Source organism: Mycena indigotica (assembly GCF_014461135.1).
Source record: "Mycena indigotica strain 171206Taipei chromosome Unknown Mind.scaff0001, whole genome shotgun sequence".
NCBI lineage: Eukaryota > Fungi > Basidiomycota > Agaricomycetes > Agaricales > Mycenaceae > Mycena > Mycena indigotica.
The window spans coordinates 1,214,952-1,240,033 of record NW_023503000.1 but is presented as its reverse complement, the minus strand read 5'-3'; the positions used below and the strand labels follow the sequence as shown (position 1 = coordinate 1,240,033).

Genomic DNA, 25,082 nt, shown 5'->3' with positions numbered 1-25,082 from the left:
TGCCAAAGAAGACTGCTTAAGGAGGAAGCGTAGACGCCACAACTACGTCCCGGCGCGGAATCTTCTCGGGGTTTGGCCACCCTGACCATAAAATTTGGCCAAAATAGTTGTCTGGGCCAAGTGAATGAGCGTAAATTGGGTTGTTCGGTAGTGTTCGCAACAAGATGTCCATCAGGGGCATCCCGATTAGGTAACACCCACCTCTTCCTCGAACCGCTTTAAATATGGCCGCTCCTTCTGCCTCCCCCATTATTACTCTCTCCAGCATCATAACCGACGCTGTTCTCCTCAGTCCAACCGACTCGGAGACAATGCTGCAATTTTCGCCCACCTACGAGCCCTACTCATATTACCCTTCCCCGCCAATGTCCGTGGAGGACTCTCCTATCCCTCCTCAAGCCATGCTTCGAGCGAATCCGCCCATGGTCGACTCTCAGCACTGTGTAACCACCTCCCAGCTGTTTGACGGCACTTCCTTCCCGCCAGAGCCCGTGTTGCTGCCCCGGCCAATAAAACGCTCCGCATCGCCCGAGTTACAGCCACAAAAACGACGAGCGGCCGCAGAGCGTGTCAATAGCAAGGATTTCATTCCTCCCGACGTCAGTGGACTCAGTAAACGAGAAGCTCGTCTCGTTAAGAATCGAGCGGCGGCTTTCCTCAGTCGTCAACGCAAACGGGAGGAGTTTGAACTAATGGAAGTGTACGTCAATCGAATCTAGTACCCCCTTGCTCTTCTAAACGCCATGCCTAACAGTCGTGTTGCTGAACTTGAGCAAGAAAACGCTCGTCTCTTGGCATTCGCTTCAGGAACAGGGCCTTCAATCAAACCAGAGTCGACTGACGCTGCTCTGGTCAGCGAGATTGAAGTTCTTCGTGCCCAACTTCATGCAGCCCAAGAACGAGAGCGGGAGCTAAACGCCGAGCTAAAGGCAAAGAGCGGTTCTTGTGACGTCCCCCAAGTAAAAATGGAGCCTTATGAACCTTCCATTATCCTGTCCTCACCTTCTCCACGCAACCTGTCTCCACATAAATCGGCTGCAAGCTTGGGACTAATGGTATGCATCGAAAGATCCTATTTTTGTTTGCTGAATACCGAGTAAGCAGGTTCTACTTTGCGCACTGCCGTCGTTGCTCTCGGCTTCTACAAATTCTCACTCGGCAATGCCAATGTCCTTTTCCTTCCCGCAAAGTCACCCAGCCTCGTCCTCCTCCACATTTGATTTTCACTCGGCTCTGCCAAACGACTTTGATTGGTCGGGAAGTCTGATGGATACATCTGACAAGCGCCGACTGACCGATGTCGCTCCGACAACGACAACCGCAACACACAAGCTTGCATTTGCAGATACGGACTCGGGTGTTTTGGCCGGCCTGGGCGGGCTTGACATTTCGTTTGATGCTTCTCCGTCAGAGGACGGCAAAATTCGCGTACGAATCCACCCGTCCACTTCGGTATCTTCAAGACCTCCTTCTCCCTCGGCCAGCTATGTTACCAAACAGGATAGTCCCCTCGGCAATTGGTTTGGATCCCAACCAGAATCTAGCGAGAGCTATAGTGACCCGTTCCTGGGAGTTGGTGGTGGTTATGGCTCCCCTCATTCGTCGCCCGCGTTCATCTACAACCAAGAAGACCTGACACCTCCTTCCGCCGACTACAGCGATTACTCGTCTGACTTTGGCGTGCCCTCAGAGTACTCAGTGGGTGATGCTTCGACTGGCGGAAAACGGCGGGTACGGATCGCCCTGAAAAGTATGCCTGCTTCTGACAATGAATGTGGCGAATGGGAGGTCGAGTTCTGCTGATATGCCCTGGCGACATTCAAATTTTTTAATATGCTTTCGATTCGATTCTTGGCCGCTTTCCATCTGTATTACCACCACCACCATCGGATGCACCCCCTTCCCCCAGGCACCTTCCTCTTCTTACCGTAAATATGAAAAGTAGCGTAGTCTTTTTTGCACCACCTGGGACCGTGTATCACCGCACTCGTTTAGAAGTAAAATAGGCTATACCCACATCTGTGTCACTAAATATTTATGCCCACAGGATCTGTATACGGTCTCCGTTCATCGTGATATCAGCCGCTGAAAGATAGCGGCAGAGATTTCTGTCTGCGGCACCCTTGATTAAGGTAGCACGTGACATATGACGTGCGTGTTTCGGTTGTTCCCGGGCCGCAGCCTATATTTACTCGACCGCCAGCTCACACTCCTTTTCTTTTCCTTCTCTCTCTCTTTTCCCTCAGAGATGGGTTGGTGTCCAGCTCTACACTAGCGCTACAACAGCGGCGTATGATGTATTCTTGTCAAGAGAATCTATTCTGGTGTTCGATCTTGGATTATGGAAGGAAGGAGTCGCATGGCGCACGGTCGCTTGGTTTCCGCTTATGGGGCTGGCCAGGTGTTATGACCATCTTTGTTCTGAACGTCCATGTCCGCCAACGGACTAGTCTGTTTCACGAACTGCTTGCTCCCCCAGGAGGATGGGGGGCTCATCCTTAAGGACCTCTGGATCGATGAACGGCGCGGAGTGATTTTGGATGCACAGAATACCTTCTTTGAGCGGAAGGAGCGGCCAGATAGGGTCGTCGATCTTGGTGGGAATATACTGAGGTGAGTGTTGTTGCTCTTCTTTCGTGGCTTGCTTATCGTGGTCTAGCCCAGGCCTGATCGACATCCAGCTCAATGGCGCGTATGGCTTTGACTTCTCCATATACGAGGGCGACGACGAGGCGTACAAGAATGGAATGAAGCTAGTTGCGGAGAAGATTGTGGAGACGGGGGTAACATCGTGAGTCCAACACACAACCCATCCAAAACACAAACTCACAGTTTGAAGCATCGTTCCAACTATCATCGTTTGTCTATCCTTCAAGCGCATAAGCATGGTCTTGACGCTCATATTAGACGCAAGACAAGAAGCTGTATCCAAAACTGCTCGATCTCCTCCGACCATTCTCAACCCCAACCTCGGCCAGTCTTCTTGGATGGCATGCAGAAGGGCCATTCATCGACATGGCCAAGCGTGGGGCCCATGCCCCACCATTTCTGCTATCCGCGCCAGATGGCTTTGCCTCCTTTGAAGAAACCTATGGCGTGCAAAATCTAGTTGACTCGGAGGATTGGCTTATGAACACTGACGGCCAATGTGGTGTCCGGATTATCACAGCAGCGCCGGAAATCAAGGGCGTTATGGGCGCCGTAAACGAGCTCGTCAAGCGGGGAGTAGTCTTTTCAATTGGACACAGGTATGTACCGTCTTCGTCGAGGAAACAATATTCCAACTTTTACAGCATCGCGAGCTCTCAGATCGCCACAACGGCGGTTGTTCAAGGTGCACGACTTATCACCCATCTGTTCAATGCGATGCCCCAACTTCACCACCGAGACCCGTCCATTATTGGCCTTCTCGGTGCCTCCCCTCATCTCTCTGTGCCTGTCGAAGATTTCCCCAATCCGAGCAGTCCCACAACGGCGGCCATGCTTTCAGGCGTAACCTCTGAAGCGTTTGACTATGTCTCTACCACCCCCACTAAACCTGGGGCAATGAGCCGTACCGCCAGTCGCTCCGAACTCCACCTCGACAAGGGCCAGATCGCAGACATGGCATTCGACCGGCCCTACTACGACATGATCGTCGACGGGATTCACTCACACCCCAACTCCGTGCGGGTAGGTCGTTGCTTTGGATGACAGCTCCCGTTTAATCGCTTCACACAGCTTGCCTATTCGGCATTCCCTGATGGATGCATCTTGATTACAGACGGTTTGCACTCTGTTTCGTCGGCAACTCTTAGTTTTGATCGTCGGGATAGCGATGAAGATCCTCGACCCAAATTTGCGAGACGGTGTCCATGAGTGGCGCGATGGGAAGCGGTTCGTCAAGGAAGGCGACAAGTTGTATCTCGAAGGGACAAACACCCTAGCTGGAAGGTGCTTTTTTACTCCATTCTGGGTGCCCGCCAATTTCTGACCCGTGTACCCAAAGTGTTGTTACCCTCGACAAATGCGTGCGCAACTTTTCCCGCTTCACAGGCTGCTCTCTCGGCGAGGCGATCAAATGCGCCACGTTCAATCCCGCGAAGTCCGTTCTCTGCTCGGTTGCCTTTTTGTGTGCTGATAACGGTAGATGCCTTGGGATTGAGAACCAGAAAGGAACGCTGCGGCCTGGCGCCGATGCTGATTTGGTGGTGCTGGACAGGCAGGGCAACCCAGTCAGCACTTGGGTCAAAGGCAGGCAGGTCTGGAGCAAGGATTAAATTTTGATTACAGTAAATGCTACTTGATTCACATTTATCGTCCAAGTGCGAGTGACTACGATTTCGAATTGACTTGGATATGCAGCAAAAAGAACAGTCCGCGACATAACTAACAAAGACGTTGGGGAGTAATGTTGATGCAGTTGTCAGCGTCAGCGTCTGGCGGCAAGCGGAGAATGTGCTTTTTGTTGACAAGAAGGATCTCACCGGGGCGGGGCTACATACATTGTGGCGAACCTCCAATCGCCAGGGCATTCTACGTCTCGTGTGTAAGGGGCTGAGACGTCACGAAGCGACCCGTCGGGAGGCGTCGGGCCGCCGCCGCCACGTGAGTCAAGAACCAGAAAACATCGAGTCACGCCACCCTCTCGGCCAGAGCACAAGCAACCAAGCCACCACGACAAGTGGCATCGACGCCGAGGTGTACACTCTACAGTACTCCGTTCCTATAATCACGTGCCATCGGGTTGACGTGGACAGTACGTGGACCGCCAGAGAAGAAACTGCCACTCAACTGCGATACTAAGCTAACTGAAGAAGATCAGAGAAGATGGTCTAAAAAACCGCGCGCAGACTCTCAAGTTCTGACAACCATGGCCGAGACGAGATACTTCACTCCTAACGACACCAACCAGAGCGCCACACCGTCCTCGACCACTTCGCTGACTCTTGCCTATCGCACGTTTGGCGACCCCAAGAATCCTGCGGTCTTCATTCCTTCGTGTTACTCCGGCAAGCTTGGCAACACTCTCACCTTTCTGTATCTTCCATCCGACGACGGAGTCCCACCTGTTTTGCAGAACTTCTTCTGCGTCATATGTGGTCTCCTCGGCGGTAGCGAGTCGTCCTCGCCATCGAATGTCCCAGAGGCAATTCACGGTCCCCGTTTCCCCAAACTCACCTACGAAGATAACATCCGCTTGCAACACGCCCTGTGTCTGAGCCTGGGAATCACCAAGCTCCACGCTTATATTGGATTTAGCATGGGAGGCCAACAAGCGTACCATATGGCGACCATCTTCCCAGACTTTGTCGACCACATCGTCGTGCTGGCGGGCTCTGCGCGAACGAGCTGGCACAACTACTCGTTTTTAGAGGGTCCCAAGGCGGCACTCGTCAATAGCGTCGATTTTCTTGATGGCGATTATCAGACACCTGCGACTCGGGGAACACGTGCATTTTCCCGCGTCTACGCGACGTGGGCGCTTTCTCAGGCCTGGTTTCGTGCGCGCAGTTGGGAAACACTCGGGTATGCAGACCTGGAAGAGTACCTTCGCGTTGCGTGGGAGGGCGGACAGGGAAAATGGGATGCGCATGACCTATTGGCTATGATACACACCTGGCAAGGGGGCGATATTTCCAAGTTTGGACCCGATGAACATAAGGGAAACCTGGAGAAGGCACTTGCACGCATCACAGCCAAAGCGTTGATCATGCCCAGTCGCACAGACTTTTATTTTCCTCCAGAGGATAGCGAGGAGGAAGTCAAGCACCTCAAACATGGCCAACTTCGGGTGATCGAAAGTATTTGGGGTCACTTTGCGGGAGGAGGTGGAGGAACTAAGGAAGATAACGAGTACATCAAGAATGAAGTCAAGAGATTCCTTGCTGAATAGGTGTTGCTGTCTTAATCCCAGTCAACCCTTGTTCCCAATTCCATGTCTTCCGCTTGTTTTACGACGGCACAGGCAATTGCAACGTCCTGCAGGCCGACCCCGACAGACTTGAATATCGTGATTGATCCATCTGTTTGGCCCTCGTGAAACTGCAATGACTTGCGATGCGGATCAATCTGCAGTTCTTGAGTGGTTGCGTCGAAAGAAACCAGTTCTCCAATTTCCGTGATTTGGCTGGATTCTACCTGAGCGTCAATCAGTTCGCCTGCTTCAATGGCGCACGCAGAGCGCGAGTCGACGAGGAGAGTGTTTGTGACGAGGAGAGCGCGTCGGATCAAGGTACTATCTACCTCATGCATGGTAGGTTTGTAGCTACCGATAAGAATGATGTGGGTCCCGTTGCTGATATGTGAGGATGGGAACAGTGGGATGGTCGATGATGTCGCGCAGACGACAAGCTGGGCGGACAAAAGCGTCGAGCGCAGCGATGCATTTGGCTTGTTTGCATCGTCTGGAATTGGTATGACATGGCATGTTGTGAGAGAAGAGACTTTGACATACGAGCGATGAACTCAAACTGGACCTCGTCGAAACGAGCACGCAAGTGCTGAACGAGTCGCTCAGCGCGATCATTCAGAGTCCGATTGACGATAGTGCAGCGTTTCAAGGTAGGAAAGGCACGCAAAAAGATGTCCAAATGGGCTGAAATTTGCGCTCCCGCACCGAATGCTACAATGTTTGACGGCTGACGAGGGCCAACGAGATTGCAAGACAGCAGCGAGCCTTCGTGGCGGGCTGAATCATAACGAAACGGGGCCATCGTCTCCACTCACCGGCAGCATTTCTGAGCGCTGTGAGGCGGGATGCGTTTAATATTGCCCTAATTGTGCCACTGTCCTCATCAAGAACCAACGTTGAAGCAGGCAGACCGCGCATATCGGTTGGAGAGGTGGGCACAGAAACAATTTTTATTGAAGTACCGGTCAGTGCTGGTGAGACCAGCCGAGCGGGCATGAACAGCGAAAGATGATTCTGCATTGGAAGCGGTGTGCGGTGTGGCATGAAGACGGATTTTGGATCGGATGCGGAGAGCAAAAAGAATACATGAGCCATCAAGTTTTGTAGCGTTTCAGGCGAAAGGTTGGTGGTGACTTGAGCGACATCTGAGCCGCTGAGGCACAGTAGTGACATTTTGAGTCTTGTTGGATATTTCACGGGATAGATTTCGAGGCAAGGTTGTGTGCAAGACTGCAAGTCGGCTTGAGGTGTGAACTCAACGGCCCGGGCCGAGCCGATTAATTACGTCATGTTGTTCGTTCTTCCTTCAGCTCTCAAGACTTCAACAACCATGGAAGTAACCGGTTCTCGTGTCGTATCCCGCCTCATAAAGACCTCGACATTGCTGAATGCGCAAGGCCCTGGATCTCCACACACGTATAATCATTCTTGGCAGTTATCTCAACACGAGGCGGATGAAAGAGGGTGATGTTGTCCAAGACCGGCCTCGTTTTCGTCAATGCTCTGTGACATCCCACGGTGGACCTCTTTCTCTTTCATTGTCCCTTGTCCCCCCCTCTGACTAGTGCCCGTCGAATGAGGGTGCGCTTTGGCCATGCCAATCTCTAGCGCGCCGACCATATCGCGTTCTGCCTCTGACTCCGCTTTGCAACCTCTCCAACCAATTCGAGATGCCGACCTTCCTGTCGCTACCGCTTCAGGCCCAATACCGTACCCCAACACCAAGAAGTCCCATGCGCGTAAACAACCCGCCGGTCACATCCCTCGTCCACGGAACGCATTCATTCTGTTTCGCTGTGACTACTCGCGTCAGAAGCAGAATATGATCGAGGAGGACTGGGACCAGAATGACGTGTCTCGTGCTGTTGGGCAGATATGGCGCAGAATGACTGTTGCCCAGCGGGCCCCATGGGTCGTCCTGGCGGAAGAGGAAAAGAAACGACATGCTATTCAGTACCCTGGCTACAAATACATGCCGCGCAATCGAAAAGCACCGCTGCCAACCGAGGAGGCAGTCCAAAACCAGTTTGTTCGTGCAGCAGAGCGTGTAGTTGCACAAGAACAAAAGGTGAAAGAAGAAGAGATGCTGAGCGGGACAGTGACGATTTATTACCCGCCCTGGGCAGAGCGGCGCACGAGGTTGGTTCAACAACGCCGAGCAGTGTCTTGCCCACCTCCCGGCGCAGTGCGCATCGAGCCTTATACGGAAAGAGTTGACCGGTCATCCGTGAAGACTTCAACAACCAAAATCGACCCGTCCGAGAAAGGCAGCGACATGTACATCCTTCCTCTGGTCACTCTTCCCGATAGACCAGATTGGGCGGTTGAACCAGATAATGACCATCCCCTTTCCATTGCGCCGCCAAATGGAACGCATTGGGGACCAGCTCCGTTATCCCCTACGGCCTATCAACTTGGCCGTCCGGCCACAGTCGATGTCTGCTTCGTCCCGCAACAGGCAAGTTTTTTTTACTGTCTCTTTTGCTTCACTAACATCGATTAAAGCACTCTCGAACCTATTCAGGGAATTACTTACTAACGCGCGGAGATCTGTCTTCACCTGACCCATCATCACCGTCCTCTGGTTCGACGACGCCTCCCCCACTCACGCCCACCGATCTCGACTTTGATCGACATCTGGTCTATTCAAATAGTCTGCCAGATCAGCCCGACTTCCTGAACGAGTTTGGAACCCTACTGCAGGAGTCGACGAATGCAAACTACCAACCAGTTCAAGTCACTACCCCTCCTCGCGAGTCCTTCCTTCGGACAACCTATATCAATGCTTACGAGATGGGCGGATACAAGTAGACTCTTTCGTTTGCATCAACCTTTAAACTATCAAGTCTGTATCGGGTTATTCTTTGGATAGTTATCAAGACGACTCCATATGTGAACCAACAGCACTTGATGGAAATTATGCTAGGCTTCACAACATATAGCGAAAGTCAGGAGCCCTGTCGCCCATTTTTCGCAACTCGTTCTGACTGTAGGACTTCTCGTTACTCCCTGCCATGATGGCGTCCCGTTTACGGTTCTCCCGATGCGAAAGAAATACAGCAACAGAGGTCGAAATAAGTCCGAGTGCCACAAACATAAGCTCGCAGCCATCTAAGAGGTCTAAGCGGCGCGCTTTGAACTAAGTAGGAGACCCATACGCCCGACAATGAAACGAGGCTTGTCCTGGGTCCGATACATATTACTTGCAAAAACGGCTCTGTGGAGGCATTGAATAATCGACATAGGGAAAAAAGCGAAAATATAGACCCAAAGTGGCCGATGCCGATCTGGATGGCAGTGCCAATTGCACGTTTGTACTCTCCCGACAAGTTGTTCGCGGTCCTAGCCTCACAATCAGATGCAACAATGCCGGTGTTCTCTGCGAGGGCTTTACCATGCTACGATCCCTGGGACAGCGGCATACGCGCCGGTGACGCAGAAAAAGGTCCCAAAATACTTGACACCCGACGGCGCATCGGATATGTTGATTGAGAACCCAATCAGGTTGCAACAGAAGCCTTGACAACTATATAAGAGACGGCGTTTGGACAGAACTCGGGGGGATCGTGTCACCTGCGAGAATGAACGGAAAACGGAGTTTCAAACGATCCGACGAATAGGCGAAGATGAAGAGTACGATCGCTGTCCTTGGTGAGCTCAGTTTGAGGAATGGGGGGACGAAGCCGTACTTGCACAAACGTAGGGTGGCACAGTGAGGAGATTCGAAACGGCTGGGCTGTGGCCGAAACTAGAAGATGCCCGAGGTGAGCGTGAACTGGGTGTTGTAATTATGAAAAACACACGTTGAAATAATCGTTCTGGTCAAGTGCAATATCTGAGATGACATCGAGACACCGATCAACGGCGAACTCACGGGAGGAATAAAGTGATTCCGTAAACTTGTTGTGAAGGACAAGTCAGCAAGGCCAAGACCAGAGTAAAAGGCAACTTACGGTTCGTGATGACAGACATATAGACAAGCATGTGCACCCAAACCTAGGAATGCGCCGCCAATTGAACAAGCATTTTGCGAATAAATTAAAGAGCCTTGCGAACCTGCCAGTCTGTCACGGCTTCCCAAAAATGCCTCATCTCAAAATGTTCTTCTTCCCCGCGTGCCAGAATGTCTTGTTCTGAAGGCGCTCCAAGTCAGCATATACCCACAGTTGATTTCTTCACTCACTTCTTCTCCAGACGATATACGATCTTTCTTCCGGTTTGAGAAATGTTGCCGTCACTGGAAAGTCGACCAATACTGCGACATAAGCAGAAGAAAGTATCCACAGAGAAACGCAAGTACCCAAGTAGGCGAGGATTCCGACAACTACAGTGCCAATGCCCTCCTAGGAGGCTCTCAACAACAATAAATCCGAATGAATATCACTTACCAGCATGAATATCCAGCTCCAGGCAAGCAGGCCGCGGGTCCCACCCATGAAGCTGATACCAAATGCCAGAGTACCTCCAAATGCACCAGCTGAGGAGATGTTCATTTGAATGTACTATGCAGGGAAGAGTGGCACTACCTAAAGATGCTGCGCCGAAGAAGATGCCAACGCGCCACTGGAGCATGTGTCTCGGATACCACAGAGTAAGGCTAAGGAAAAAATCAGGAAATTCGAATGAGAGGACCATAAAGCTCACTAGTACACAACACCACTGTATTCAGAATGCTCAACCTCGAGAGTGGTTCCATGACTGCAATCACTCACGGGAACAAGCCAGCCTCAGCTATTCCTAGCAGTACACGAGTCCCGACGAGTTGTGGATACGTTTTCACGAGACTCATGAGCGTCCTGAATAAACGTGAACTGCTTGCTTCCCCATTTAACGAACGATCTTACATGATAATCCCCCATACCACCTTCCAAATTGTCAAGTAACAGTTGGTAAGAAGGTTATGGGAGAGCATACAGTGATTCCTGGGAGCCAGCTATCACAAGTTTAGTTGGCGGTTGGATAGAAAAACAGTCAACAGACCGCGATGGTCGAAACTTTTTCAACACCATACTGAGAAAAAAGATAGGTGGATGAGATAATCATTGAGTGGGGCTTACTTGGCAGGACATTCGAAGATGCAGTATGGCTGGGAGAAGTTCAGAGCAGTTCCTTTGATGAGACAGCTAGAGTAGCATACGATGAAGAACATGGTCTGGTTTCGCGTAAGCGGATTTCGTTGTCCATAACTAAGTGATTTACCAAAGCAATATTGAACTTGTTTCCCGTCAGGTCCAGTTGGCTCTCGAGGCCTTGAATCCTTGCGTTCCCTGACGATGTGAGTCGCTTTGAAATGATCACTGAGGTCCAAGACATACCAATATTCCCTGCATTACGAAGTAGGTTAGTTGCTTGAGAAGGGGAGGGGGGGTAAGAGAAACCTCGATCCAAAAAGCTGAACAGATACATCAAAGCCAATACCGGCATAATACGAATGTCGAGCTTGCGATACAGATTACGGGCTTGCGCTTGCGTCAAACTCGGAGGAGCGGGAAGGAGAGACTCTCCGCCAAAGTCGGAAACATGCTCTGAAGCTCTGCTGGACGAGTTTTCGCGCCCCTGCTCGTCAAAGCCCTTCTCAAAGGACTCGTTGTCAACTTGACCCTGCTCGCCAGACATGTGGTTCGAGAGAAAGCAGCACTCTCAGCTATGCCGACCGCAATGCCGTTTCATATTGGGGATTTGTCGCGGACAGGGAAGGCAGACGCTGAGAACTGTTGCCTCTGAAAAGGACTGAGGTGTGTGAGCGATGTTAATTTGGCGTGCATATCCCATCCCGAACAGCCAACGCCCTGAAAATAGAAGTGATGCTGGTGGTGGCATATTGAAGGTTTGCGGCTGGAAACAATAAATTGCAACTCGAAGAACGAAGAGGTTGTGGGAGAATTTTTTGAGTCGTATTACGTGATCTCTCGAGATCAAATCAATCATGATACCGTCACACTTCGTTACACTCTTAACTCTCACTCTACAGATTGGCTTTGAACTTGAAGAGAACGTGAGCTATGAATTGAAACTTGAACACTCAAACACTGGGTTTCAATCCGAAACTATACCATTCATTCCCGACGCCCTTCCTCGCGTTTGACTTTTAGAAGAGAAGTCGGAAGAGCTCACTGCTGCATTGACATGACGTCGCAAGTATCACCTGGCTCAGCTTCCGCCATGAGCGCCATAAACACCTAGTCGGGGGGGGCTATTTCTCGGATCCTCGTGCATTCGTCGGTATGTACGGAGTGGAGCTATGCAAATAAGCACCGTCAGCACGACAAAATGCCCAAACGAGGTTAATCCGTCGATGGTATAAAGGCATCGCAGACTCATCAATTGTCTCAATTGGAAATCATGCGTCTCTACTCCTCCATTATTATTGCTGCTCTGTCCGTCATCGCTACTGGCGCACAGACCATAAGCGGTCAGTACGACTGTCTCCCGGCAGGAGGCTACACTCTTTGCCAGAATCTATGGGGAAAATGTACATTCTCTTACTAGGGCACCTTCTTTCCACTAAGAACACGCTAGCTGCTGGTGTGGGAAGCCAGACATCTACTCTAACTAGCTCCTCGTCCCAATCCGTCTCGTGGTCCACAAATTATACCTGGGCGAATGGACCCAACAATGTCAAGAGCTGTGAGTTTCTTTTCATCTCCAATCAGCATTCTCAAGATTTCCAGACGCCAACATCCTCTCCAATTCCGCCAAGGGTGTTCAGGTTTGTTTTCCCGTGATCATGCAAGTCTGTCAACCAACTGACAGACGAATGCATAGTTGCAAAATGTTGCTTCTGCGCCAACTTCATGGACTTGGTCCTACGCTACGCAATCGAGCGGCATCCGTGCAGATGTTTCCTACGATATCTGGTAGTCCTCCCTATCTGTCCATTTATATCACTGATTTTCTCGCTCAGGCTCGGTGTCGCAAGCTCTGGCAATCCTGCAACGAGTGCCTCTTCTTACGAGATGTACATATGCTCCTTCTCATGTTGTTTTACTTTGACTGAAAGCACCCAGCATGATCTGGCTGTCTGGCCTTGGAGGGTAATCTGAGTTCCTCGCTTTTGCGTCCAACTATGCAACTCATGACTACAGGATTCAACCTGTTGGCTCTCAAATACTATCGAATGTCCAGATCGCTGGCCACACATGGAATCTTTGGAAGGGCCCGAATGCAAACTGGCAAGTATTGTCATTCGTCAGCGCGACGGGCAACATCAACTCGTTCAACGTCGATTTGAATGCCTTCTTCAGTTAGTTCCCTTGGTTCCGTTCCCCTGTTCGTCACAAAGCTTATCGCAATCCAGCCTACTTGGTCCAGCAACAGGGAGTTTCAGCGTCACAGTACATTCAGGCGATCCAGTCCGGGACTGAACCGTTTGTGGGTACGGCCAACCTTGTTACTAGCACATATAGTGTTTCGATTACGCGCAAATGAGCTGAATCAACATGTTGTTGTCTTTTCGTTGATCATAAGTAATGATAAGCTGTTCACCGAGGACCAAGTGACGCCTATTCTGATCCAGAAGTCGAAGAAGTCGACTTGAGCATTCGTATATCTCATCGATCGATGGTCAAGTGTGGACGTAAACTTAGATTGGCTGGCGATAGCAATGGCGTCATGTTTTATTGCACAAAAAGTGGGGCGGGGGGAGGGAATTTACAACACAGCGAGCGGGGAGACAGAGTATACAGCGTCAGCGCGACGGTCCCGATGTAACGACGTAGGTAAATGATGAGGGCAGCGACGAGTTGACCTTTAAGCAATGCTAAGGAGCTCAACTTCGAACTTGAGGGTCGAGTTGGGCGGAATAACAGGCGGGAAGCCACGGGAGCCATAAGCGTAGTCGGGAGTGACGGTCAAGACCGCTTTGGAGCCAACAGACAGCTGGGGGACACCTAACGTCGTTGGTTAGAGAAGACGCTGGAGGCAGGTTATTCGGCGCACCCTCATCCCAGCCCTTGATAACCTTTCCTACACCAATCTGAGTAACGAACGGGTCCCCACGATCGCGACTGGAGTCGAACTTTTTGCCGTCCGTGAGGGTGCCAACGTAGTGAATCTTCACAGTGTCGCCCTTCTTAGGGAATGTTTGACCGTCGCCTTGGGAGATTATCTCAACTGTAACGCCCTAAAACCCAATATAGTTAGTCTCCGAGGACAAAGCCAGACCCCAGCCGCACCATGATGAAGAGTGGAAGGTGGGTGAGACGAAAACGAATGCGGGCTTGGTCACTTTAAATAGAGCTTAAAGGGGTCATTCGCAATCGATAATCGATGGCGGCGGCGCAATCTACCTATCCCATGGCCACGACAATCAGCCGTGGCGATATGATAAGATGCATTCTCCACTGTACAAATAGCACTCGGGAAACCGGACCGAGCTGGCCCTCGTCGTTCGCACGCTTCTTGCGAAAACACTTAGATTCTGGCAGAAAATAAGGGTGGTTCATCTACGCATTCACCTGCTATACCGGTCAGTCAGTTCAGTGTATCGTATATGAATGAGCTCACCTCGTCAGACAAGTCATTCCGTCAAGATTGTCCCTTTGCCACCCGCCTCCCTCCACTGGATCGCTATGTCCCTGCAGGCATCTTCCACCGAGGGAGCCGCCCTCCCAAGAACCAGACTCTTTTCCATGTCAAACTGCCATCCACCATAGAGCCCTTGAACTTGCAGCAACAATGCATCCTTACGAACGCGAGTGAGGGTGCAAGCGCTCAATGGATATATTTTGCCGTTGTCGCGCCAGTTTCCCGCGGATTGCAGGAAAACGCGTTGGTTGTTCTTGAGTTTTGAGGCTTGAGGGGGCAAGAGGGCGAATAATTTTGCCTGAGATCAAGTTGAGAACACGGCATGGAGTGAATTGAAAATACCGTCTGCGCTCGTCGTATCAATAAAGCCGCCGCAACAAATCCGCCAACCATAATCTCCATAGCGCATACCGCAAGTCTTGACTCTGTGGAACGCAATGGCGGTAGTTGACCTTCGTCAGACGGCTTTGGAGGGTCTCTCCAGTTCCGCCAAGTCACATTCACAGTGTTAATGCTACGAGTTGGTGAGTGTGGACCCGTCGAAGAGCAGAGAAAGCGCACATGATGAAGACATCCAGTGCTATGAACATGAAAAGGACCGAATGGGAGGAGTGGTTTTACGAACCGATGTATGCCGGTGCCAGCAAAGCCACACCACTGGGTGTGCGATAGAATAGCGGAGTACTGACGCTCTTTAGTTTTGCTGAAGTGCCAGGGCCACGCTGGAACAAATTCCTTGCATAGCCAAGGAAGACTGACATTCACTTTGCGTCAAAGAGAAAAACACGTCGGGTCACAGCCCGTGACACTTCCTGAACCTTTCTGTTGACGGAGTTACAAGCCCTCCTCAAATGCGCAGAGCAGCGGTGTTTTTCGCACTCAATACACAGGCTCGGCGCATTCTACATACCGCCCATGTGGTTACATACCGCTTGAAGGTGACCAGCCGGTCCAGCTCCCCAAACCCTGATGACCATTCACCCGCCTTTGCATGAAAAGAGTTGATTCCCGAGGCCGAACCATGCCCGAAATGCGTGAAAGTGCCTGGGTACATATTGCCCAATCGCGAGTAACGTTCTCGGTACTCTTATCGTCAATGCCAGATACGTTGGGATTGGGCCCAGAGACTGTTGAGAACAAATGCCTCACACGCCTGTTGCCCTCATTGGACGCTGGAAACATGTGGCGATTGAGATTGCGGGACCGCAGGTTTGGAATTGGCGAATCTAGCGGTAAAGGGGTAGTAGCATTCAATGAGAATTGACCAAGTTCATGTCAGATTTCGGACTGTTCACTAGCTTGAAGCAGTTAGCTGCGGGTTTACAGGTGGCAATTAGTACTGATGCTAGAGCCGCCTACCATCGTCAGAATCGTGCGACATAGCCGTTATTCCGAACGCATTTGTCGTCAAGGTCGGGGCTCGCCCAGCTCAGTGGGGCGACTACCAGCTCCACATTGTTGCGTGCTTCTTGAAGCAGACCCACTCTTCTCCTTCCCATTCTTCTTCGATTTTTCTTGGTCAGCGGCTATGGTATCACTCTGGGTATCACTCGATTTCTCGCATCTTCCAGCAGCGGAGGACCAGGCTGCGGTAGAGGCACCTTGGCGGTAGGGTACTTTCACGCGTGTCGAAGGCCAGTGGTGGTAGTACCTTGCCAAGAAAGTGGGAAAAGTATTCCCAGACCTTGTTTTGCCCAATCTTGAAGTGAGTTCTGCTCCATCGACGCGTTTTACGCGTCCTATCCCCACGGCAAAGGTTGTCTCATGAATTGGATGACCGAGGGCGGAAAGGATGCTGTTATGCTTTGATGTAATGTCTCGTTCAATGCATCGCCGTGTAAATGTATTTCGGGTCCTAATGAAACGTGAGAGACCGGAAGAGAGGGAGAGTGAGAGTTGAAAGAAAGTGGAAGTCACGTTCAGGTTATCTCTCGTTATCTCACAAACTTGATCTGTACTTTCATGAGCAAATTCCGCGGCCGTGCTTCTCGAGCCTCAGCCTCTCCTGCCTCCCCCTTCTGTCAGTGCGAATACGACATACCGCTTTCTCATAAAATGGGAGCCGCGTTTTTTCGCAACTTGACCTAAGGACTATGTTGCTCCCTTTTGCGCTGTCCTGCCTGGCCATTTTCGGCAGCACGACCGCGCAACGCACCATCCAGTGGTCTTTCGTGCAGAATGGAACCTCTGGCATCATTCCAGTCGAGCTCATCACCATTTCGCCCACTCTCATGTTGATGTACGACCGCGCGGATGGTAACCCTCTGCTTTTGCCCAACGGAGAACGCGCATGGGCCGCGTTGTGGAACATCGAGACTCAGACGGCCACACCTTTGCTTAGCCAGACAGACACATTCTGCGCTGGCGGGGCCTTTATCTCAAATGGCACTCTTGTTAGTGTCGCGGGTCAAGAACTTGAATCTGGAGCTCCACCCCCGGGGGGATGGTCGTATGGGCATTCGTCTCTTTGGACCTTGCACCTCTCCAACGGGAGCCGGTTGCACGGTATTTGAAGACCCGGCCAATATTCATCTTAAGGTCTGTTAATGAACTGTCTCAATTTTGTCACTCAAAAAAACTGTAGGTTTTAAGATGGTAAGATGACCAATTCTCCCATAGACTAAGCTTATATTCCCGAACTTAGGTATCCTACAGGCCTACGGATTCCCGATGGCAGTCTTATGATTATCGGAGGCAGCAATGTGTGTGCATTCGCGTTTTTAAGTTACCGAGTACTGTGTCCCCCGTTTACGCATCACAGTTCAACACCTTCTATAATGACGCCCCAACTGCGGTCAACTCGATCGAGTTTTTTCCGAGCAAAGAGGACACTGTGAGGCCCAGTCAGTTCCTGCTCGATGCCCAGCCCGTCAACATGTTCCCAAGGTGATTGTCTTATGTGCACAAATAATTGAAGAGTCATCCTTAGCAGAAAATTAGATCGGTTGTGCTCCCATCTGGCCACGTCTTTATTGCGGCCAACAACATTTCTATGCTCTACGATGTAGAGTCCAACACCGAGTTGGCTCGCCTGCCTGAGATCCCGAATGGCGTCAGAATCGCCAATCCCTTCGACGGCTCGCTTCAGTTGCTGCCACTTACGCCTCCGCTTTACGAACCAACCGTTCTAGTGTGTGGTGGTAGCGCAACGGACGACCGTAGACCCGCCAGCAATCTCACCAATCTCGACCCGACGACCAAACAATGCTCACGCATGACTCTAACCCCAGCTGGAATAGCGCGGGGGTGGCAGGTCGAGCTGATGCCCGACCAACGAATTCTGACCGAAAGCGTGCTGCTCCCAAACGGTGATGTCATTTTCATCAACGGAGGGCACACGGGGTATTCTGGTTACCCGACCGTTAGCAATGCAAATGCGACGCTGTCCAATGCGGCGAACCCTGCGTTGCGCCCTATACTCTACAGAACGAGCCTTGCCACAAACAGGATTACCCAGGAGGGTCTACCGTCCAGCAATATTCCGAGGATGTACCACTCAGTCGCAAGTATCACTGGGAAAGGGTTGGTTTGGTTTGATTGATGAAACAATAACCATCTAACTGACTATATTCAAGGAATATAATGGTCGCCGGATCGAATCCCAACCCAGCAGTTATTCCTCCAGGGACCATTCCATTCCCCACAGAATTCAGAGTCGAGTATTTGAACCCGGACTTCATCACGAACAACGCGCCGCGGCCAGTCATCCAGAGCGCGCCAACACACCTCTTGTTCAACCAGCGCGCAACGATGAAGGTCACCATCCCGCGAAGTCTGTTGTCGAATACCCTGCAAGTTTCTCTGATGGACCTGGGCTACGTGACGCATGCTCAACACGCTAATTCGCGCCTTGTTGTCCTCGAACATACCCTTGTTGGCAATACTCTGACCATAACCGGCCCTCCTAATGCGAACATCTTCCCGCCTGCGCCTGCGTGGCTCTTCCTTGTTGCAGATGGAGTCTGGAGTGAAGGGCTTCAGCTGATGGTCGGCGATGGCGGCAATCCACCTCGACCGGCCAGTGCGCAGGGAATCAAGATTCCAACGAACAGCATTTGAACTCTAGTTGTATTACGATATGCTTGTTAGTCAAACGATGAATTGAAAGGGTAGACTTCCTGTTGGGTATTGGTGGGTTTGCCGCACTGTCTCCGTATCTCTTGTCGCCCGCTTCACTTATCCTTGACGATTTTATTTGTGCAAGTACTGTGCATCGATGTCACTCAGACTCACTCTTTTTAAATGAAGACTAGTATGTATGTTGTGTCCACTGGCTTGGAAAGTATTGATAGACTGGACTTTGAAGCTGTAAAGCATTGCTGGTTCTTGAGGGTTGCCTGAAGAGACAATTACAGATCTAACTCGTCCAAGATAAGATGCAAGTCAAGGATAGAAAAGTTCCATGTCACGTGCCCCCGCCGCATTGACTCGATTGGGTCAAAATTTGGATGCTCAAAACAAGGCTTGCTTCCGCACTTCGACATCCACTTATCCGTCGCCAAGTCCACGCATCTGCGCCAGAGATGACTTCCGTCAACAAGACGGCCCACCCCTTTGATAAAATTCGGTTCGATGCTCTGCTCAACCGACGGTTTTTCTATGCCCCTGCGTTTGAGATATATGGCGGTGCGTAAGATCTGCTTGGATCGCGAGCGACAGCTCATCAGGCTGCAGGGGTTGCTGGCTTATATGACTATGGCCCACCTGGCTCGTCGCTCCAAGCAAATATTATTGCAGAATGGCGGCGACACTTCATCGTTGAGGAGGCTATGTACGAACTAGACACCACAATCATGACGCCAGCGCCTGTTTTCGAAGCGTCTGGCCACGTGGCGCGGTTTGCGGACTGGATGGTGAAGGATACCGGCAACGGTGAAGTCCTTCGAGCGGACCATCTCGTCAAAAATGTGCTTGAAGCAAGACTGGAGGGTGATCGGGAGGCTCGTGGTGCTGCACTTGCTCCAGCACCGGACAAAGATAAAGACAAGAAAAAGAAGAAGCAGCAAAAGACCACCGCGGTCAAGTTGGAGGATGCTGTAGTGGCAGAATACGAATCCATTTTGGCTCAGGTGCCGTCTTCCATTTCTCGGTTTCACCGCATTCTCATTGTCCCAATAGCTCGATAACTACTCCGGTCCTGAGCTTGGCCAGCTTATGAAGACCCACACAATCACCAACCCGAGCTCTGGCAACCCCGTTGGCGAGCCTCAACAATTTAACTTGATGTTCGCAAGTAGTATCGGCCCTACTGGCCAACATCCTGGGTTTGTTGTATTCTTGGGTCCGAATTTCCCCTCAATCATCCTAGGTTTCTCCGACCAGAGACTGCTCAAGGGCACTTCCTGAACTTCAATCGTCTTCTTGAATTCAACAACGGGCGTGTTCCATTTGCTTCAGCCCAAGTCGGGCGTTCTTTCCGCAACGAAATCTCACCTCGAGCCGGTCTTCTCCGCGTGCGCGAGTTTACTATGGCAGAAATCGAGCATTTCGTGGATCCACTTGACAAAAACCACCCACGATTCGCCGAAGTTGCTGATGTCGAGCTCGTTTTGCTCGACAAATACACCCAGGCGGCGGGTGGTACTACTACCAAAGTCATGACCGTGGGTGCTGCCGTGAAGGAAGGCGTCATAGCCAACGAGACTCTCGGTTACTTCGTTGCACGCATCCATGCATTCCTACTGCGAATCGGCATCGACAAGCGGAAACTGCGCTTCCGCCAACACATGGCGAACGAAATGGCCCACTATGCAGCTGATTGCTGGGACGCCGAGATCCAAAATAGTGTCGGTGGCTGGACGGAATGCGTTGGTTGTGCGGACAGGGCAGCCTACGACTTGAGCGTGCATACCGCCAAAACCAAGGTCCCGCTTGTTGTACGACAAGCACTGAAAGACCCGATCGTCGAAGAGAAATCGGTGGCAGAATGGGACAAGAAAGCCCTGGGCAAGACGTTTAAAGGCGAAGCAGGCGCTATTGTCGCGACAGTAGATGCTCTTGGGGAGGAAGGCCTTGTCAATCTGCAGAGTCAACTCGTGCAAGGGTGGGGTGCTTTTCGCTCCCAGTGAGTTAGGGTTTGCTTACAATTCATTAGTTCTGCAACAATCAAGACGGCCGAAGGGAAGGAAGTTGTCCTTGAGCCGTCATTGCTGACGATACAACGCAAAACATTCAAAACATCAAGTGTGTTTCCGACATGAACTACTGGCTGTTCTGTTGATTATCTTCCAGTTCGGGAGTTTACGCCCAACGTCATCGAGCCATCATTTGGCATTGGTCGTATATTGTACTGCCTTCTCGAGCACAGTTTCTGGTCTCGAGAACAAGATGTCGAACGTGGCGTAAGTCTTTCCGTTATCTTCCACTGCTGATTATATCGTCAACAGGTCCTATCTCTACCCGCACTCGTCGCGCCGACCAAAGTCCTGATTGTGCCTTTGAGCTCCAAAACTGAGTTTGAGCCGCTTGTCAAAGAAGTTTGTGCGTCCATCGGTGCTACTGTTTAAGCCGCCACCTCAATCATACCTCTCACAGCAATAAAACTGCGTCAAGCAGGCATCCACGCTCGTGTAGATGACTCGAACACGTCGATTGGTCGTCGCTATGCTCGTAATGACGAGCTGGGGACTCCATATGGTGTTACCCTAGATTTTGCATGTGCGTCCCATCCCTTTTTTCAAAGCTGCTCGCTGACGGCAAACTTTCCTCCCTATCTCTCCAACAACCTGCACTATCTCTACGTTCACCATCCGTGATTCTGCAAACATAAACGTTGGCGATATACAACAGCCGTTCAAAATGGCACAATGACCCTTCGGTCCGTTGTTTCTCGTCACGCTAGACCGTAATAAGGCTTATGTCTCTATCTTAGGGAACGCGACACAACGGACCAACGCATTGGGCCAATTGACGAGGTCATCGCGGTGGTTGAAGGCCTGGTGAATGGCAAGATCGACTGGGCGCAAGCATGCGAGCGGTTACCGGTCTATGATGGTGTTCAAGCTGTCGAATGAGATGGAGGTCAAGGAAGAACGAAGATTTACCTTACTGTAAAACAGCCTTAAGTATGTGCCTTTCGACGACTGGTTTTCGGTGGTTGAAGCGAACGTTGCATCACGACCAGCAGTTTTCCACTATCGCAATTTGACCCTTATTTTGATGCCGGATAACCCCAGGTTCCGCACAGTATCAGCCAGTCGTCTTCCAGAGGTCAGCGGGCAATGAGAGTCACTATGGGAAGTATCACAACTCGATGCTGGACGGAACACATATCAGGCTTGCGGGTTACGCAATTTGGCCGCAGAACGGTTACTTTAAGTTTTACATGAAGATGGAGTCAAGCTTGGGTGTACCGTCCCTAAATCTGAGGACCGCCCATCTTTCCCAAGGATCCCCACTGAGGTCGTGAAACATTGCAACCTCTTGTATTTTGGGTGAAGGACACAACCCAATAACATCCAGTGCAAGCTTCTCCAAACGCTCGACGTAGTCCCAGAATCCAGGTCCCCCTCGTTCCGTGAATCGGAACTCCAAGTATCGCTCGGGGTCATCGAGGTTGAAATCAAATACTTTGAGATGGTGCAAGTTGGACAGAAATAAGCGGAATCGCGGCTGAAATGGCACGATCAGTCAAATATTGATACCGTCTCGGTAGGTACTAGTAGACCTACAATTGGGTCCCACAGGTTCTCTAGCACCTCGTCTTCATGATTCCAGAGCCGATTGACGGTTACGCGCTCCAAAAGAGAGTGCTTCTGGGCAATAGACGCAAGCATCAACTCCTCTGTAGCAAGATCCTCCGTTGAGTTGATCCTATACCACAAGTCGAGGCATTTGAGACCCGGGAACTCCAGGCTAGTCAGCATACTTACTTTGGAGATCTGTGCAAGATAAGATGGGTTGGTGGACATAATTTTCCGCCAAGTCTGAGGGATAACGCGTCCAAGTTAACGACTCCAGTCCTGCAGGAAGAAGCTCCAGGATACGGTCATCAGTCGTCAATGAAGCGAGGTCAAAGCGATTCAAATGACGGAGGAATGTGCCTGGCTGGCGAGGGGAGTGACCATCGCGCGGTACGATCACCGTACGACCTTCAGGCTCATTTTCCGCGACTGACATGAGTAAGACCAATGCCCGTAGGTTGGGTAACAACAGACCATGCGAGTCGCGTCGGGGTGAATAACATCGGGCCAAAATCCGGTGACCTCTAGGTTACGAAGGGCAGTCGAGTCGACTGTGACATCAAACGATCCAAAGAATAATTTGCCTGGTAACTCGACGTGCTCCAAGGTCGTATGGCAGCTTGATAGAAGGCGTCTAAGATTCATGGCCTCGAAATCGGCCAGTTCAGGTCCCCGTCTACGAACGTCCCAGCCTGTTTCGCTTTGGGTGGGGAAGGGATAGATGACAAGCTTCAGAGGCGGGGCCGCTATTTCCTCGCTTAGTCTCCAGGGTTCCTCCATCGTCTCATTGACTGACCAGGGGGAGTGGATGCAAAGATTAATCAGCTTCGGCGCGGCGGCCAAAGCTTCTACCAGTTCCGTCCAAAGCCCCCCTTCAATAAGCGGGCTCAGGAAGAAGGTCTCGAGGTTGGGAAGAAAGGGTAGGTTTTGACGAAGCTGATCCACGATATCCGCGTGATCGAATGCTTTATAGGTAGTATACATATCTGGGGCAAGTGAGAGGGCACTAGGTCGCACCTGCATGAGTAAGAGCCAAGGCAACGTGATTGAATCTCACTGGATGTAAGGGAACAGGTCTTGAGGAGGAAAGTCAGTATCACGGGGAGCCCATTGGATATGGTAAAAGCGAGCTGGCTTGAACACATTTCGGGGGCGGCGAGATAGGTTGAAGAGTTTGACTTGGGTCAGGCTGGGGTGTAGCGCAAAACTTGTGATGTAAATGAGGATATCATCGTCGAGGTCTTCGAACTGAACCGGCCGTGGAGGGTTCATCGTAACAAGGCGTCAACAACAAGCCCTTCGTTTGATTCAATTCAGAACTGTGTGTGTGTGGGTAGAAATCGTTACGGCATCTGTAGGTTGTCCTCGAGCTTCAAATTCGCATGTAGCGTTCGAGTACATCATGGCTCATGTTTGTGTTTGCCAGTTGAACGAGTTTGCATGTGAACGTTGAACGTTAACTTCGTCGGTTGTCACACGTTACAGTCACGAAGGGTGACATATAATCTCATATAAGTAATGACTGCGAGGAGAATTTTGTTTGTCAAGTACCCACAAAAGTCCGAAAAATGTAATTCCAGAATGTACAGCTAAGGTCTACATTGAAGGGCTAGGTATTGCATACAAATGGTAATAATTCGCCTTCTCCTCTTTCTTATTAGTATTAATTCTTCACCAGAACGGGTTGGCGCTCCCGTAGTTCTTGACCCGCCCTCTCCCTCCCTTCCTCGGACTCGGTCGTAACGGGATATATTCGTCTCCCGCCCCCATCTCGAAATCATCGTAGGCGTCCGCGCCATTGACCATGACATCATCCTCCGCGTCTAGTTCGAGGTCTTCTTGTGCCCACCTGACAAGCTTGCCCTCTCCCGCCCGCTTCAACGACTGCGGCAGAGATAAGGACGCGGGGAGTGATATGGAGGGCAGGTGGACTTGTTGGGGGAGGGTTGAAATGCGGTGGATGAACGAGTGGACGTGGTGCATGACGAAATCCGGGTATCTATAGCTAATCACCCACAGCGATACGACGGTGATACTGTTAAAAATGTCGGCAAACAAAATATTGAGGTTGGAAGCTGGGTCCAACTCACGATATTACAACGAAGATGATGGCGGTGGAGCGTCGCGAGTGCCGATTTTTGCCATCCAAAAGCTGCTCTGAGTCATCGTTTCCTTCCTCCTCACCGGGAGGAGGATCGGTCGTGCTATCGTCCGCCAAACCGGCGAAGGACGATGAATGGAGGTTTCCCGGCGGAAGCGGGCATGCAAATTTGGTGAGCCATGAGGATATTGGCTCAAGCTGGCCGGGCCGCAAGAGCTGAGGCAATATTTAGTGATCATGATAGACGCCGTTGAGAAGTGAGAAGCCGCACCTTTCTCAGCTCTTGATCAGCATCACAGATTAGTCGGACAGGGATTGCAGGCGCCCCAGGCGGACGGGAGAGCTCGGCGATGATAGAGGCTTGCGGCAACAGCGTTAAAAGGACTGAGCATACCCAAAAAGAGTTCGTGACTGACTGCCAGATGGAAAGGCGCGGAGCGTGAAGCGGCTTTCTTTGTTCACTTCAGATTCGGAAGCACTTGAGATCGCTGGACGGACTTAGGATAAGCATGCCGGAGGGAAAATGGGTCAGTACCTCGAGAAACACAGTTGTCAACCCCAGGCCTACACTGCAAAGAGCTGTGAGCATGCATTTCTTGGAATGCATAACGATAATGAACAAAGACGAACGGGGTAAGTCCATGGCCAATCATGGGCTTCTTCCTCCGCTGTAGATGCAGGAACACCAGCAAGCTTGTCGTTGGTGTGCTGGGGTGACCGTGAGGCCGCCCCATTCATTATGGGGCATAAATCATATTGCTTGGCGCCCAAGGTAAATCGGCAGTGTTCCTGGTCCGTATATTCTAGAGAGGGAATCGCGGTCGCGGTCGCACTAAGGATGGGACTTAAAAGAAAGAGGAGCATCGTGGTGGAGATGGAG

The 25,082-nt window shown here is 51.1% G+C and overlaps 13 protein-coding genes across 13 annotated transcripts; 7 read left to right on the top strand and 6 right to left on the bottom strand.

The window, feature by feature from the left end:
* Positions 1–224: 224 nt before the first annotated feature.
* On the top strand, positions 225–1,803 carry MIND_00023900 (BZIP domain-containing protein; the record flags this gene model as incomplete). The annotated part of the gene is made up of 3 exons (XM_037357210.1): positions 225–700; positions 755–1,055; positions 1,102–1,803. 3 exons carry the CDS (start codon positions 225–227, stop codon positions 1,801–1,803), a joined length of 1,479 nt encoding a protein of 492 aa, XP_037225120.1.
* A 628-nt stretch (positions 1,804–2,431) lies between these two features.
* On the top strand, positions 2,432–4,259 carry MIND_00023800 (Carbohydrate esterase family 9 protein; the record flags this gene model as incomplete). Its single annotated transcript, XM_037357209.1, has 9 exons — positions 2,432–2,613; positions 2,660–2,791; positions 2,840–2,858; positions 2,908–3,248; positions 3,294–3,672; positions 3,721–3,766; positions 3,816–3,933; positions 3,989–4,084; positions 4,130–4,259. The coding sequence occupies 9 exons, from the start codon at positions 2,432–2,434 to the stop codon at positions 4,257–4,259; spliced, it is 1,443 nt and encodes a 480-aa protein (XP_037225119.1).
* A 593-nt stretch (positions 4,260–4,852) lies between these two features.
* MIND_00023700 (AB hydrolase-1 domain-containing protein) lies at positions 4,853–5,875 on the top strand (the record flags this gene model as incomplete). The annotated part of the gene is made up of 1 exon (XM_037357208.1): positions 4,853–5,875. The coding sequence occupies one exon, from the start codon at positions 4,853–4,855 to the stop codon at positions 5,873–5,875; it is 1,023 nt and encodes a 340-aa protein (XP_037225118.1).
* Positions 5,876–5,886: 11 nt separating this feature from the next.
* Positions 5,887–7,066, bottom strand: MIND_00023600 (uncharacterized protein; the record flags this gene model as incomplete). The annotated part of the gene is made up of 3 exons (XM_037357207.1): positions 5,887–6,386; positions 6,437–6,670; positions 6,709–7,066. 3 exons carry the CDS (start codon positions 7,064–7,066, stop codon positions 5,887–5,889), a joined length of 1,092 nt encoding a protein of 363 aa, XP_037225117.1.
* Positions 7,067–7,487: 421 nt separating this feature from the next.
* Positions 7,488–8,704, top strand: MIND_00023500 (uncharacterized protein; the record flags this gene model as incomplete). Its single annotated transcript, XM_037357206.1, has 2 exons — positions 7,488–8,330; positions 8,399–8,704. 2 exons carry the CDS (start codon positions 7,488–7,490, stop codon positions 8,702–8,704), a joined length of 1,149 nt encoding a protein of 382 aa, XP_037225116.1.
* A 118-nt stretch (positions 8,705–8,822) lies between these two features.
* MIND_00023400 (uncharacterized protein) lies at positions 8,823–11,509 on the bottom strand (the record flags this gene model as incomplete). Its single annotated transcript, XM_037357205.1, has 21 exons — positions 8,823–9,004; positions 9,052–9,110; positions 9,161–9,235; positions 9,288–9,411; positions 9,467–9,535; positions 9,583–9,641; positions 9,697–9,711; positions 9,768–9,889; positions 9,950–10,026; positions 10,077–10,236; positions 10,282–10,370; positions 10,420–10,490; positions 10,538–10,552; positions 10,606–10,689; positions 10,738–10,757; positions 10,808–10,826; positions 10,874–10,903; positions 10,951–10,979; positions 11,031–11,045; positions 11,093–11,160; positions 11,209–11,509. 21 exons carry the CDS (start codon positions 11,507–11,509, stop codon positions 8,823–8,825), a joined length of 1,683 nt encoding a protein of 560 aa, XP_037225115.1.
* Positions 11,510–12,187: 678 nt separating this feature from the next.
* On the top strand, positions 12,188–13,321 carry MIND_00023300 (Xyloglucan-specific endo-beta-1,4-glucanase A; the record flags this gene model as incomplete). Its single annotated transcript, XM_037357204.1, has 8 exons — positions 12,188–12,365; positions 12,413–12,520; positions 12,565–12,602; positions 12,659–12,750; positions 12,798–12,851; positions 12,901–12,927; positions 12,979–13,136; positions 13,191–13,321. The coding sequence occupies exons 1-8, from the start codon at positions 12,236–12,238 to the stop codon at positions 13,319–13,321; spliced, it is 738 nt and encodes a 245-aa protein (XP_037225114.1). The 5' UTR covers positions 12,188–12,235.
* A 321-nt stretch (positions 13,322–13,642) lies between these two features.
* On the bottom strand, positions 13,643–14,070 carry MIND_00023200 (FKBP-type peptidyl-prolyl cis-trans isomerase; the record flags this gene model as incomplete). Its single annotated transcript, XM_037357203.1, has 3 exons — positions 13,643–13,782; positions 13,832–14,015; positions 14,068–14,070. The coding sequence occupies 3 exons, from the start codon at positions 14,068–14,070 to the stop codon at positions 13,643–13,645; spliced, it is 327 nt and encodes a 108-aa protein (XP_037225113.1).
* A 341-nt stretch (positions 14,071–14,411) lies between these two features.
* MIND_00023100 (uncharacterized protein) lies at positions 14,412–15,180 on the bottom strand (the record flags this gene model as incomplete). The annotated part of the gene is made up of 4 exons (XM_037357202.1): positions 14,412–14,717; positions 14,762–14,933; positions 14,981–14,999; positions 15,045–15,180. 4 exons carry the CDS (start codon positions 15,178–15,180, stop codon positions 14,412–14,414), a joined length of 633 nt encoding a protein of 210 aa, XP_037225112.1.
* Positions 15,181–16,512: 1,332 nt separating this feature from the next.
* MIND_00023000 (uncharacterized protein) lies at positions 16,513–18,478 on the top strand (the record flags this gene model as incomplete). The annotated part of the gene is made up of 7 exons (XM_037357201.1): positions 16,513–16,812; positions 16,847–16,957; positions 17,004–17,014; positions 17,064–17,121; positions 17,181–17,305; positions 17,360–17,941; positions 17,995–18,478. The coding sequence occupies 7 exons, from the start codon at positions 16,513–16,515 to the stop codon at positions 18,476–18,478; spliced, it is 1,671 nt and encodes a 556-aa protein (XP_037225111.1).
* Positions 18,479–18,867: 389 nt separating this feature from the next.
* MIND_00022900 (Glycine-tRNA ligase) lies at positions 18,868–21,432 on the top strand (the record flags this gene model as incomplete). Its single annotated transcript, XM_037357200.1, has 10 exons — positions 18,868–19,045; positions 19,094–19,488; positions 19,538–19,683; positions 19,728–20,462; positions 20,514–20,602; positions 20,651–20,760; positions 20,806–20,899; positions 20,954–21,076; positions 21,209–21,236; positions 21,291–21,432. 10 exons carry the CDS (start codon positions 18,868–18,870, stop codon positions 21,430–21,432), a joined length of 2,040 nt encoding a protein of 679 aa, XP_037225110.1.
* Positions 21,433–21,739: 307 nt separating this feature from the next.
* MIND_00022800 (uncharacterized protein) lies at positions 21,740–23,373 on the bottom strand (the record flags this gene model as incomplete). The annotated part of the gene is made up of 8 exons (XM_037357199.1): positions 21,740–22,030; positions 22,090–22,231; positions 22,291–22,299; positions 22,502–22,530; positions 22,576–22,735; positions 22,782–22,847; positions 22,898–23,107; positions 23,159–23,373. The coding sequence occupies 8 exons, from the start codon at positions 23,371–23,373 to the stop codon at positions 21,740–21,742; spliced, it is 1,122 nt and encodes a 373-aa protein (XP_037225109.1).
* Positions 23,374–23,772: 399 nt separating this feature from the next.
* MIND_00022700 (uncharacterized protein) lies at positions 23,773–25,066 on the bottom strand (the record flags this gene model as incomplete). The annotated part of the gene is made up of 6 exons (XM_037357198.1): positions 23,773–24,136; positions 24,192–24,418; positions 24,474–24,562; positions 24,619–24,690; positions 24,738–24,771; positions 24,833–25,066. 6 exons carry the CDS (start codon positions 25,064–25,066, stop codon positions 23,773–23,775), a joined length of 1,020 nt encoding a protein of 339 aa, XP_037225108.1.
* Positions 25,067–25,082: the final 16 nt, after the last annotated feature.